Source organism: Procambarus clarkii, chromosome 69 (genome assembly GCF_040958095.1).
Source record: "Procambarus clarkii isolate CNS0578487 chromosome 69, FALCON_Pclarkii_2.0, whole genome shotgun sequence".
In the NCBI taxonomy this organism is placed as follows: domain Eukaryota; kingdom Metazoa; phylum Arthropoda; class Malacostraca; order Decapoda; family Cambaridae; genus Procambarus; species Procambarus clarkii.
Window position 1 is genome coordinate 27,792,137 of NC_091218.1, and position 15,000 is coordinate 27,807,136.

The 15,000-nt window shown below is 42.6% G+C and overlaps 1 protein-coding gene across 1 annotated transcript; it reads left to right on the top strand.

Moving 5' to 3' along the window:
• Positions 1-3,929: 3,929 nt before the first annotated feature.
• LOC123772193 (cuticle protein AMP4) lies at positions 3,930-6,554 on the top strand. Its single transcript, XM_045765256.2, has 3 exons — positions 3,930-4,036; positions 5,421-5,614; positions 5,851-6,554. Exons 1-3 carry the CDS (start codon positions 4,028-4,030, stop codon positions 5,939-5,941), a joined length of 294 nt encoding a protein of 97 aa, XP_045621212.1. The 5' UTR covers positions 3,930-4,027; the 3' UTR covers positions 5,942-6,554.
• The last annotated feature ends 8,446 nt before the right edge of the window (positions 6,555-15,000 follow it).

Sequence of the window (15,000 nt, forward strand, 5' to 3'; positions counted from 1 at the left end):
ACTTTCGTCCTGGCTCAAGGCAAGACAATTTACTTCCATTCAAATTCAACAAAATTATTAGACAGAAGAAGCATAAAAAAAAGTTAACGGAGGAGAAGAAGAAGAAGAAGAAGAAGAACAAAAACAACGCTAACAACAACATCAACAACAACAGCATAAAAAACAACAACAGTAGCAGCAACATCAACAACAACAACAACAACAAAAGCAATAAGAAAATAAAAAAAACATAAAAAACAACAACAGCAGCAGCAGCAGCATTAACAACAACGCCAAAAGCAATAACATCAACAACACCAAAAACAACAACAACATCAACAACAACAACAGCAACATCAACAACATCACACCACTTACTCCCTGGTACTATATCAAAGGCTTTCTGGCAGTCTCGAAATACGCGAGCTGATAAACCCTCTCTTACTCCTGCCTTATTTTCGTTACCTTATCAGAGTACTTCAGAAGGTTCGACAGGCATGATTTCCTTTCTCTAAAGCCATGTTGATGTTTGTTTACATGCCTGATTTTCTCCAGGCGTGTAACTAGTCTTATCCTGATTATTCTTTTGAGTACTTTGCAATGGATGCTTTTAAGTGATACTGGTCTGTAGTTAGGTGTCGCTTCTCGGTCTCCTTTCTTGAAAATTAGTACCAAATATACCTTCTTTCAACAGCCAGGCAAATCTCCTTTCGTCATTATTTTTAAAGATCATTGCTAGAGGTACAGCTTAGGGGTTGTGCTGCTTCTTTTAACATCCAAGGTGATACGTTGTCTGGTCCAACAGCTTTAGTTTCGTCCAGTGATGCTAATTCTTTCTTGACTCCCTTTGCTGTCAGTTTCTCGTCCAGTGATCGTCTCCTAACACTGGGAGCTACTCAGGCTTTGATGTGAACACTCCATGGAAATTGGGGGTTCAGTACTTCAAAAATATCTTTATCACTTTCTGTATATTCCCCTCTCGTTTTGGGTAGTTCTCCCACTTGATCGTTTCCTATCACTTTCCTTCTTATATGAGAATAGTTTGGGCTGTTTCTTTGCTGAAAAAGCAATGTCATTCGTAATTTTGTTCTGATACTCTTCCTATATTTATGTATTCGTTCCTAGCTCTGTTGCATTTATTTTTGTTTTCCTTTTTCCTTTGTCCTCTGCATTTCCTCCATTCCCTCCTGGTCTTCGTTTTCTCTTTATAACACTGCCTATTGAACAATAGGTTATTATAGTCTCTTCTACACTCCCCTTATTGTTGGTCTGAACAACCCATCCTCCTGTATTTAAAGTACATTTTGTAACTATTTGGACCATCGTACATACATAGATGTAGTGGCCAATTAGATAGTAGAATTTGGTACTATTCACTTTACAGAGTCAAACAAAATAAAGTTAAACACCAAACTGAAATATTCCTAGGTCTAGTATATAGAATATATATATATATATATATATATATATATATATATATATATATATATATATATATATATATATATATATATATATATATATATATATATATATATATATATATATATATATATATATATATATGTACTATATTAGTGCTCATATAACGTGTATCAGGCATAGCAAGGTAAAGTTAGTTTAAGTGTTCTTTACAACATCAGTACTTTTCCCGTTTGTCCAAATTCAATAGTACCGGATACCCAACAGAGTAGGAAACTTCGGTACCGTAATCATTGCCACAGTGAGTGAAGTTGTGCATATCACAATCATTGCCACAATGTGGGAAGTTGTGCACATGCATGTGCATGTGCAAGTTGTGTTATTACTGCCACAGCTGGTGTGGATATTACTGCCACGGCTGGTGTTGTTATTACTGCCACAGCTGGTGTTGTTATTACTGCCACAGCTGGTGTTGTTATTACTGCCACAGCTGGTGTTGATATTACTGCCACAGCTGGTGTTGTTATTACTGCCACAGCTGGTGTTATTACTGCCACAGCTGGTGTTATTACTGCCACAGCTGGTGTTGTTACTGCCACAGCTGGTGTTGTTACTGCCACAGCTGGTGTTGTTATTACTGCCACAGCTGGTGTTGTTATTACTGCCACAGCTGGTGTTGATATTACTGCCACAGCTGGTGTTGTTATTACTGCCACAGCTGGTGTTGATATTACTGCCACAGCTGGTGTTGTTATTACTGCCACAGCTGGTGTTGTTATTACTGCCACAGCTGGTGTTGTTATTACTGCCACAGCTGGTGTTATTACTGCCACAGCTGGTGTTATTACTGCCACAGCTGGTGTTGTTACTGCCACAGCTGGTGTTGTTACTGCCACAGCTGGTGTTGTTATTACTGCCACAGCTGGTGTTGTTATTACTGCCACAGCTGGTGTTGATATTACTGCCACAGCTGGTGTTGTTATTACTGCCACAGCTGGTGTTGATATTACTGCCACAGCTGGTGTTGTTATTACTGCCACAGCTGGTGTTGTTATTACTGCCACAGCTGGTGTTGTTATTACTGCCACAGCTGGTGTTGTTACTGCTACAGCTGGTGTTGTTACTGCCACAGCTGGTGTTATTACTGCCACAGCTGGTGTTGTTACTGCCACAGCTGGTGTTGTTACTGCCACAGCTGGTGCTATTACTGCCACAGCTGGTGTTGTTATTACTGCCACAGCTGGTGTTGTTATTACTGCCACAGCTGGTGTTGTTATTACTGTCACAGCTGGTGTTATTACTGCCACAGCTGGTGTTGTTACTGCCACAGCTGGTGCTATTACTGCCACAGCTGGTGTTGTTATTACTGCCACAGCTGGTGTTGTTATTACTGTCACAGCTGGTGTTGTTATTTCTGCCACAGCTGGTGTAATTACTGCCTCAGCTGGTGTTGTTATTACTGTCTCAGCTGGTGTTGTTGTTACTGCCACAGATAGTGTTATTACTGTCTCAGCTGGTGTTGTTGTTACTGCCACAGCTGGTGTTGCTATTACTGCCACAGCTGGTGTTGTTATTACTGTCTCAGCTGGTGTTGTTGTTACTGCCACAGCTGGTGTTGTTATTACTGCCACAGCTGGTGTTGTGTGGGCCTCAAATGTTCTCTCTGTCCTTGGTCACGTAAAGTTTATTTTTAGCTCTTATATTAGATCTATTGTACCACCAACTGTTATCTATTTCATTGCCTCAGGTGTTCTGGACGACTTCCTAACAATTTATCCAAAATTTGCTTGTCCATTTTAAAGAATGATGAACAATTTTCATTTATATTACTTCTAAGCCGCATTACTTATGAACCCATCCCTGCCCTTGTGTGGCAGTGCCCAATAAAGATGTTGTTTTCACATATCCATACATTAAAACATTGATTGTAACCATGATATATATGTGCTTCAGCCTACAGTTTAGACGTATTGTCTTGTGTATGACCCTCTGTCCTGCGTGACAGTGAATACCAGCATTGTCCTCACTTTAATAAGACTTAATTGAAATCCTCAGATTAGGCAAACTTGTAATTAATTTTGTCAATAAAGATGTTAATAATAATATATCTAAATAATCAGTAGGGAGCAGCCCCTGCTAGTCAGTCCGCTCCTTCCTTCTGCTCTTTACCTCCTTAAGGCTTTCTGCTATTCTCCAGGAATGACATCATGCAGTAGAAATAGAGGGAGAAAAAAAAATCGCTATTTGCCAAGTCAAACCCGCTTAGCAACTGAAGATGCGTCTTAACTCAATCTTACCCCCCACCCCCTTTTGTCCCGGAGGTGTGTGTGTGTGTGTGTGTGTGTGTGTGTGTATGTGAGAGGGGTCGGAGTGTAAAGGTGTGTCGAGAGGGAAGAGAGAACCTAGGTATTGAGGGGAGGGTAAGGGGGAGGAGAAGAAGAGGGAGGTACATAACCAAGCTGGAAGGAGGACTTAGGTAGCGGTGGGGGTAAGGGGGGTTGGGATGACGGGGGGTTGGTTGGTTGCAGGGAGTGTATATGAGATACCCTGATGGGTCCCGGGTATATATAGCCTGTCTCCGGCCTCCGCCAGACACACACGCTTCCATCTCCACTTCACAGCCAACATGAAGCTCGTGAGTATCCAGCCAGGTCCCTCTCAGACTTCCAAATCTGACTTGCATATATATTGACGTTTCCGTCACATCTTGATTTCCGTTTCGAATGACGTTTTCCATCCATTCTCACGGATCTTAAATATTATGGGGTGGAGGGGATGGGGGTGGAGTTTATGGGTGATTTTGTTAGCCATGAAATGACTTTGTGTTGTATTAGAGCTCCTGGGAGGTTTTATGACTCTGTGTCTAATATGGAAAAAAGTCAAATGAATGAGTCAGTCATAGGGTTTAATGAGTATTTGCTTTGATATATTTTAGACAGTACCTCATATGTATCAGAACCAAGGGTGTCACAGGACAATAGCATTACAAAGATGAGATTTTAAGACATAATTTTATTGAAACATGCCTTATTTTATGTAATTTGACACCTAGTGCGTTTTATCTTAATGAACGACAATCAGAAATGACCATCACTTCTCTCTCTCTCTCTCTCTCTCTCTCTCTCTCTCTCTCTCTCTCTCTCTCTCTCTCTCTCTCTCTCTCTCTCTCTCTCTCTCTCTCTCTCTCTCTCTCTCTCTCTCTCTCTCTCTCTCTCTCTCTCTCTCTCTCTCTCTCTCTCTCTCTCTCTCTCTCTCTCTCTCTCTCTCTCTGTCTCTCTCTCTCTCTCTCTCTCTCTCTCTCTCTCTCTCTCTCTCTCTCTCTCTCTCTCTCTCTCTCTCTCTCTCTCTCTCTCTCTCTCTCTCTCTCTCTCTCTCTCTCTCTCTCTCTCTCTCTCTCTCTCTCTCTCTCTCTCTCTCTCTCTCTCTCTCTCTCTCTCTCTCTCTCTCTCTCTCTCTCTCTCTCTCTCTCTCTCTCTCTCTCTCTCTCTCTCTCTCTCTCTCTCTCTCTCTCTCTCTCTCTCTCTCTCTCTCTCTCTCTCTCTCTCTCTCTCTCTCTCTCTCTCTCTCTCTCTCTCTCTCTCTCTCTCTCTCTCTCTCTCTCTCTCTCTCTCTCTCTCTCTCTCTCTCTCTCTCTCTCTCTCTCTCTCTCTCTCTCTCTCTCTCTCTCTCTCTCTCTCTCTCTCTCTCTCTCTCTCTCTCTCTCTCTCTCTCTCTCTCTCTCTCTCTCTCTCTCTCTCTCTCTCTCTCTCTCTCTCTCTCTCTCTCTCTCTCTCTCTCTCTCTCTCTCTCTCTCTCTCTCTCTCTCTCTCTCTCTCTCTCTCTCTCTCTCTCTCTCTCTCTCTCTCTCTCTCTCTCTCTCTCTCTCTCTCTCTCTCTCTCTCTCTCTCTCTCTCTCTCTCTCTCTCTCTCTCTCTCTCTCTCTCTCTCTCTCTCTCTCTCTCTCTCTCTCTCTCTCTCTCCCCAATTGCTCACTCCCTCCCTCCCCTCTTCCTCTCTCTACCCTCTGTCTTCATCTACAGGTCCTCTTCGCCTGCCTGGTGGCCTGCGCCGTGGCTCGCCCCCAAGACAAGAACGCCCAGACCCTCCGTAGCGAGAACATCAACGAAGGAGACGGCAACTTCAAATACTCCTTTGAGACAGACACTGGCATCAGCGTGGCGGCCGTCGGCACCCCGGGCTCTGAACAACAGAGCAACATTGATGGGAATTTCAAGTGAGTTGGAAATTCAGAAGAACTTCTGTCTCCTGTTTTAAGCAAGATGATCGCCAGAAATGTTTTTGTTGATTATTTTAGTGATGCATTATCTTTTCGACCGTCACACATGGCCTGTGTGGAACAGGCCCACCTCACCTACCTCATATACCCACCACTACTGTGAATTTCACCCTTGCGTCCCAAGTAAGCAGCTAGCTCCTAGAACGTAATTAAAGCATCTTCCCGTGTTGCAGGTTCCCCTTGGGTGACGGGTCCTATCTGGAGGTGACCTACGTCGCAGACGAGAATGGCTACCGTCCACAGCTCAAGTTCACCCGCTCATAAGCTGATCAAGCCAGCGACCCCCACACGTGTAAACAACCCACGCGCCCACACCAACATGGCTACCACACCTGATCCCCCCCCCCCTACACACGCCCACGAACGCTCTAACCTATCTCTCTTCTTCCTCCTTTCTTTATCTCCACCTACTCCTCCTTCACCTCTTACAATATTGTTATTTTTCTAGACGTCACAAATCTACACTCCCTCCCTGACATCTTAGCAGCATTCATCTTCACTCTATCCTTCAAACATCCTCCCACACCAAACATTTTCACTTCCTCCCTCTTTCTCTCTCTTCCCCCACAATCAAATATCCCCCCCCCCTATTTCCCTCCTACAAAGTCTTTCAGACCCCCTCCCCACCCCAGCTTCCCCTCCCCATCTCTCTCTCTCTCCCCCCAATCTCTCTCTCTCCCCCCAATCTCTCTCTCTCCCCCCAATCTCTCTCTCTCTCTCACCTGACCTACCCTGAGCCCCACTCCCTCCCCTTAATACTGTACATAAATTATACTGGCTGCAGCTTGGGATTCGCCGTCTCGCAGATTACTGGAACCTCCATCCAGTCCTGTTTATTTTGTTATCTTGTGTAGTAAATGCTCCTGAGAAAACACCATCACGCGTTTGCTTCTCTCCCCCTTCTTTTGCCCTCTTCTCCCCCTCTGTTGTTTGTTCTTCTCCCCTCTCCACGACCCTTTTGAGCGTCGAGACTGTGTGTGTGTGTGTGTGTGTGTGTGTGTGTGTGTGTGTGTGTGTGTGTGTGTGTGTGTGTGTGTGTGTGTGTAGGTGAAACAAACTTATAGTTATCAGCAATAACAAAAACAGCAATGATTATAACAATCAAATCATGAAAACTATTACAATGATAATGCAAATAATAATTCTTCATAACACTACTATTATTATTAATTGTATTATTATTATTATTATTATTATTATCATATTGCGTCAACAAAAGACCATACACAAGGGCGCCAACGCGGAGGACACAAGTAAACAATAGTCATCTTATGTACAGTAGCTAACTACCCATTTTGTGGTAGTTAACTCACCACCCATTACCACCCATTTTAAAGGAGATATTCGCTATATTGTCTAACAAACACCTGGTAAAATTTGGCGTATTTTTACATTATACTTTCTTTATTCGTATAAACCTCCTCCTGAGAAGTCTAACTCATTTGCTACGACGACGGCGAGGTTTCATGTGTTTTACACGAGGCGACCGTGACGAGGACGGTCTTACCTCCTCCAGGAGCAGGAGTGAAGCACTTGTTAAAGGAAAATAATATTATTAAAAACAACATTTACCACACAAAAATCCCTGTAACGTGATATATATATATATATAAATATATATATATATATATATATATATATATATATATATATATATATATATATATATATATATATATATATATATATATATATATATATATATATATATATATATATATATATATATATATATATATAGGAGCCGTGATGCAGGTTCGAACCTATGCGCGTCTGGGAATACTAAGCGCCTAGGTTCAAATCCTCTTCACAGCTCCTGTGAATTTTCACATTAACTATGTTGCAAGGTATTGCTGCTTTCTAACACGTGACATCTCTTGCTCTTTCACGTTGCATCAAAGTTTGGAGCAAATGACTGATAGCTACAGCAACCTTGGGTAATGAATTCACGGGTGTATTAATAATTTGAAAATGAAACTGAGATGTGTTAATGATCATTACAGAAAAGAGAAATGTTTAAAGGCATGTGTGCTTCCAAACATCAACATTATCTTCGAGACAAAAGACTTGCTCCTGAGATCATTTGGTGCCAGGTATTGATCAAATGAGTCAACAACAGCACTCGACAACTTTTCCTCAAAACAGAGCCACTTTGTACCTATTATTTATGGCTGAAGAAATTCTGGTAATTTATTAACACCGATGAGAATGGGTTCCAAATACTTTATTGACCATTCTTGAGATATATATAAAGGAAATAAATCTTTCATGGAGCTCATTCATGAGGTGTGTTTGACAAAGATTTCATGGGTGGAAAGTGTGGAAGATTATTGTCTGCAATTAGTTTAATAAAAGAATTTCATCACAAAGACATGAACACAGTCATAAAATGATCTCACTAATATATTGTGCATCCTTCCATCTTCGAGTTCAGGTAATTTCGAAGCTCTGTGACATCCAGCATGATAACTCAATCACGTATATCCCTTCATTATCTTTGAGTTCGTGCACATGCTTTCCTCTCTGCTCCATGAGAGTTAATATTTCATCAGGCGGGCCATCACAGCCTCCAGACTCTACCATCCAACATCAGTGTGATATGGCAGTCAGTGAAGGTTCTAATTTTTTCCCTTCCAAATGGCACTTGAACTGCCTGCTTAACACATCATGCTTGTGTAAAGTTCATTGTCGTGATGGCGACATTCATGACATTATCCAGCTTTTTATGTTTTAGTGCACAACACTTGGTCAATAAATAATATAATGGAAATTGCGAGATATATGTTTGGCGTTGACAGGAAGTACATTGTGTTCTTTAATTAAGAAACCACACCAGATAAACTGTCATCCACTCGTGGAAGTGGAAATAAACATGCTATTCGCCTGGGCTCTAGGAGACTCGAACCGTGGACAATGTGGACTGTATCGAACCGTCGATAGAGCTTCGGCCTCGCTCACATGTGGGGACCACGGTTCGAATCTCCTAGAGCCCAGGTGAATGGAAAGTCACACCAGCTTTTTTATTTATAATTTACTAGGCTCCACTGTAGCCTCACAGTCTCGCAGCTATTGTCCAATAAGCACCCAATTTGGCAAGCGTTCCGCTTGCCAAATTGGGTGTTTATTGGTGGTGACCAATCACCACAATCAAACTTATCAAGTATTCATCATCTGTTGTTGCTTTTCTTGTTGATGTTAATTTCACAATTTTCTGTGCCCTGCATACTTTTACCAGCACCGTGAATGAAAATTGCAAGTTATGCTTAATCAGTTACAGTTGTATTTTCGTCATTTGCAAATAAAAAATACAGTAGTCGTCTTTACTTTCTCGAAGATTGATTATTTAAATCAAATTTTTACATTTAATAAATTAAAATCAAATGTTATCATTTTATTATTTTCAAACTCGTCCTGAGGCCATCTTTGAGTCGTAAATAACTGATATAGACTGTGCTGGCATTCACCAACATCTCTCAATATGGGACCTACAGACAGCTTCCATTGAATAGCCTTAGTAGAGTACTCAGTCAATACATATCAATACTTTGAACCTTAAACCGTATTTTTGGTTGGGTGCTCAAGGTACTGTGTATCGCGGGCCTTAAATAGACCCGAGGACCGTATGGTGACGACACAGTAATAGGCTTTCTTTATTTTTGTCTCTCTCTTGAAAACACTCACACATCGTATCCATATTTTTTTTTTTAGCTATTGATGTTCTTAAGGTTAGGTTAGGTTTGGTTGTGTTAGGTGTTGTTTGGCTAGGTAAGCTGGGATAGGTTTGGTCAGGTTCGACTAAGATTTGTTGGTTAGGGTTGATTGAATAGACAAGAATTCAACATGAGTTAAGTTAAGTTTGATTAGGATAGGTAATGTTAGGTTTTGTCTGGTTAGTTTGGTTGAGTAAGGACAAATTTGGTTGGTTTAGAGTATGATTAGTTGGGTTAGCTAGCTACAAATGTTCGAAAATCAGTTGCGATCACCTTATTAATGCTTCATAACCTTCTGATTTGCTCTAGGAACAGGTAAACTTCAGTTGAAGCTTGTGAAAGAAAATGGACGCTGAAATGTGCTGAGTTCTCCCGTAGACATCATACTAAACTCGAGAAAATTTTACAGAAAATGGATTATCATCAACTTAGAAAAATGGTAAGATTGTTAATATTATCGCTTTCTTAAAAAAAATAGGATTGTGATATTTTTTAAATACTTTAAACGTTGAAATTAGACACACAACGTGTATTGCCTCTTCCACAAGAAGGAAAATGGGAATATTACATTATAATTTTTCCTTAAAACTTCCGGAAAATTTGAATAACTGGGAAATGAGGCGTCTGGAAATATCTCACACCTCCAGACCCTTCATGCGTTCATTTCCCTTCCTCACCCACAAGAATCCTTCCCTTCTGCCCCTTCCCTTCCTTCCTATGCCCTTCCCTCCCTCCTGGAAACCTCATTATAATCCTCCCAAGACTGGGTGCTGCATCAGATTGTACACTACGCAGCATAATTGATGGAGAGAGGTAACCTAGCGTGGACACCTTGCGGTTAGCGAGGAAGTGGTCGCTTGTTCCTGTCGACACAACGTTTGGGAATTGTTGGGAGGGGTAAAGACTGGGAGGAAGGTGGTGAGAGGGAAGGGAGGATGTGAGAAATCTCCCTTTGTTCTCCCTCAACCCCCCACCCCAGCCCCTTCGTCCCTCCACCACCATGGCAGCCTTGAACCCCCTCAACCTCCTGTTTTGCTCACGCACTCAGAGGAGTCATCCTTCTGCGACGCTGTTGGGTGAGTCAAGTACCTGCTGGGTCCTGAGTGCGTGGTTACACTCGTACTCAAGTGTAAGAATGATGTGTGCGTATGATCATGCATACACTTGCAGATATATACGTATGTATCCTCACAGCTGGTCACATAGTTTCATGTTTCTCAGGGTTGTATACATTGGCTGTAAGACCCCCAGTATTATTGGTCGGGTAATGTTGGCCTTCGCCCACGACCATCACTCTCCACCTTCATGCACCACCATCATCACCACCACCACTCACCACCACCACCACCACCACCACTCTCCACCATCACCACTCAACACCAGTCCCTATCACCACCTTTAGCACATCTCTCCATCACTATTTCTTAACACAAGCACCTTTCACCACCACCATCACTCAACAGCAGCACCATTCACCATCCACCATCAACACCACTACCACTCACCACTAACGCCATAACACCCTAATTCGTGAATATCACTCAACTCACCAATAATTCATTCCCTCTCTTCCTACCACTCTGTCTCACAGACTCCCTTCCTCTCTCTCTCTCTCTCTCTCTCTCTCTCTCTCTCTCTCTCTCTCTCTCTCTCTCTCTCTCTCTCTCTCTCTCTCTCTCTCTCTCTCTCTCTCTCTCTCTCTCTCTCTCTCTCTCTCTCTCTCTCTCTCCCTGTCTCTCTCTCTCCCTGTCTCTCTCTCTCCCTGTCTCTCTCTCTGTCTCTCTCTCTCTCTCTCTCTCCCTGTCTCTCTCTCTCTCTCTCTCTCTCTCTCTATCTATCTCTCTCTCTCTCTCTCTCTCTCTCTCTCTCTCTCTCTCTCTCTCTCTCTCTCTCTCTCTCTCTCTCTCTCTCTCTCTCTCTCTCTCTCTCTCTCTCTCTCTCTCTCTCTCTCTCTCTCTCTCTCTCTCTCTCTCTCTCTCTCTCTCTCTCTCTCTCTCTCTCTCTCTCTCTCTCTCTCCCTTTCCCATTCTCTCCCTCCCTCCTTCCCGTCTTGCGTCCTCTCCCACTGACCTCACCAGCCCTTTCCTCACCCTCCTCGGCTTGTCATCACACTCCAAAATATTCATGTTTGTCGAGCGTGCTGTCCAAACGAGGGAGGCGATAGATGTGTGGTGTTTGCATACCTTTAAAAATAACCTTTTTGATTTTACTTTGGAATAGGTGATTAGACTTTGGATGGGACGCTTGCAGCTTGGATTAGGCGATAGAACTTTGGATTGGACGCTTATAGCTTGGATTAGGCGATTAGACTTTGGATTGGATGCTTATAGCTTGGATTAGGTGATAGAACTTTGGATTGGATGTTTTATGACCTTGGATTAGACGATAGAACTTTGGATTGAACGCTTAGAGCTTGGATTAGGCGATAGAACTTTGGATTAGACGCTTAGAGCTTTGATTAGGCGATAGAACTTTGGATTGGACGATTAGAGCTGGGATTGGGCGATTAGATTTGACGGTTGAACTTTACAAAAGATTGATGAGGAAGGTAATTATCTTATCAATATCTTCATTAACAGCTCATTCATGAAGCATCCAAACTCTCCCTCCGCCGGAACTTTACTTTATGTGAACCATACCTTTACCTTGCGGTTACCTTGCGACGATTCCGGGGCTCAACGTCTCCGCGGCCCGGTCCTCGACCAGGCCTCCTCGTTAAACTTAACGTACTTAATATTTCCGTGGGCCATCAAGGCAGGCCCGCCTGTACCCTGCAAACGAGCAGCAACTTTTCCTGTACCAGCCCAAGATCAGTAACACCTGAAGCAGAGAATTCAGGTTACGGACGCGTGAATACGCATCTTCGGGTCCTGGCACTTGTCCACCGACAAATACACACACACTTCAAGTGTCTCTCTACCGTCTCTCACACATTTCAAGTGTCCCTCGACCGTCTCACACACTCTTCAAGTGTCTCTCTACCGTCTCTCACACACTTCAAGTGTCCCTCCACCGTCTCACACACTCTGTAAGTGTCTTTCTATCGACAGGCGTCTCAACTGTCTCCTATGCCCACTCTAGCAAGATGTGCAGTTCCTTCAGCACAGAAAAATGTACAAAACTTCTGATTAAGGCATTGTCTGGACTGGAACCACTAGAGAGCACAAGTAGAACATTGGAACTACTACAGAATACATTCTTTACAGTGGAACTACTAGTGAACACAAGTAGAACACTAGGACTACTAGAGAATGCAGGTTGACACGAACTACTAGAAAACACAAGATAGACAATCGAACAGATCTATAGAATACAAATTGACACTGAAAAGAACAGGTGGTCACATTCAGTCACTGAACAGAACAAGTGGACACATTCAGTCACTGAACAGAACAAGTGGACATAAAGAAAACGAACACAGCAAGAGGGAACAGATGAACACTGCAACAGCAAGAGCGTACACAGCCCACTGGGAGAGAACACGAAAGAACTTAGACAATGGAACATCACTTACATGATGTTTGTAACAGAGTACACAACACTGGCATGGTAACTCCCCCCCCCCACACACAGAACAATAATCATCTGGAGGAAACATCTATAACTTTTTCGGATTTTACTATGAAAATGCCATAAGCTTTTCATCTGGAACTTCTCTTCCTCCTCCTCATTCTCCTCCTCTTCTTGGGGTTGACGGTAGAGCGACGGTCTCGTTTCATGCAGGTCGGCGTTCAGTCCCCGACCATCCAAGTGGTTGGGCACCATTCTTCCCCCCTCCCCCCCCCCCCCCCCCGTCCCATCCCAAATCCTTATCCTGACCCCTTTCCAAGGGCAGTATAGTCGTAATGACTTGGCGCTTTCCCCCTGATAGTTCCCTTCCGTCCTCCTCCTCCTCCTCCTCCTTGCCTCTGGTATTACAGACGACAGTGGTCAAAGGGCAGACATAACGCAGCTTCCACACGGCTCCTCGGGGATCAGCTTGGGAGAGAATGTTAGTGACGCTGGCCGTCCTTGAGCCCTCGCCCGGGGGGAGGGCCCTCGCCGCCACCAGTCATATGGGAAGGGAAAAGTCACCCGGTATCTCACTACACCTTTTATCTTACTGTCTGAGTTGATCCGATTTATTGAGGAAATATTTGTTTGTGTCATTTTGATGGTTTGGCATAATTTCTTACACTACCAAGTACCATACACGTACAGACTGCGTCACAATAACAGGGCTGACACTACTAACTCTACTTCCATTACTACTTATTATTATTATTATTATTATTATTATTATTATTATTATTATTATTATTTTTTACTGTAATTCACCAAACAACGTTGGCAGTTATTTTAGGAATTATCAGCCAACATATTAAGTTAATTCATGGCAAATATATATAATGAAGACTAAGCCTAATAATTATTATATTATACCTATAAGAAAGAATATAAATTGTCATCCACACTTCTGTGGAAATAAACATTCCATTCACCTGGGCTGTATGGGTCTCGAACCGTGGACCCCACGCACGTGGAAACCTTCCTTTTTAAGACTACTCATAGCCCAGTCGATAAAGCTTCGAACCCACACACTTGTGATCTACGGTTCGAGACCCATACAGCCCAGGGGCCAGATTCACGAAAGCACTTACGCAAGTACTTACGAACGAGTACATCTTTCCTCAATCTTTGACGGCTTTGGTTACATTTATTAAACAGTTTACGAGCATGAAAACTTCCCATTCAACTGTTGTTATTGTTATAAACAGCCTCCTGGTGCTTCGGAGCTCATTAACTGTTTAATAATTGGAAACAAAGCCGCCAAAGATTGAGAAAAGATGTACAGGGTCGTAAGTGCTTGCGTAAGTGCTTTCGTGAATCTGGCCCCTGGTGAATGGAATATAAGAGAGAATGTTTGTTTATCTGTCCAAAGTTGGAAGTCAAACTTTTACACTTAACCTCACATAAATTTCCACGATGAATTGTGATTATATGCTGAGTTGGGTGACATGGGTTGATCCTAATTCCCCTCCTAAAGTAGGATTGTATCCTATTGCGACAACCAACGACCCTTATGAATTTTCAAATGTGGGGTTTGATTTTCCTTTGAGTGTTACCAAGAGACTTTGAGCTATGTTTATGGGCAGTACAAAACGTCCACCAGACTGTGCGACACAGTGGTTGCCAGGATCAGGTTGGGTTACGTTACCTGTGGCAGGTGGCTACTATCGGGAAAAAACGGGTAGATAATATTGCTGCTGACTTTGTTCTTATAAATTAAACAAAATGTATTAGATATTCATCCAAAGAAAACGAGAGTGCAGAGGAAATTTCCTCGGAAAAAAAACAGGGATATCATTGCCACGTCACTATTAATTTCACATTTATTAATATTTGGAATTCTTCTTAAAATATCAGTCTCTGGGCTGTAAACATTATAAAAACATTTCCCTTGTATGATCTTAATTATCAGTACTAAAACAAATTAAATATAAAGCCTCTTTTCCCTTCTTGATTTAACGCATCTGGAGAGACGCCCAATGTGTAAGTGGGGGGCAGACGCCATTAAATTTAATGTAAACAAGTCTCGCTGGAGCTCACTTGACGCTCCGCAATGTTCCCTCT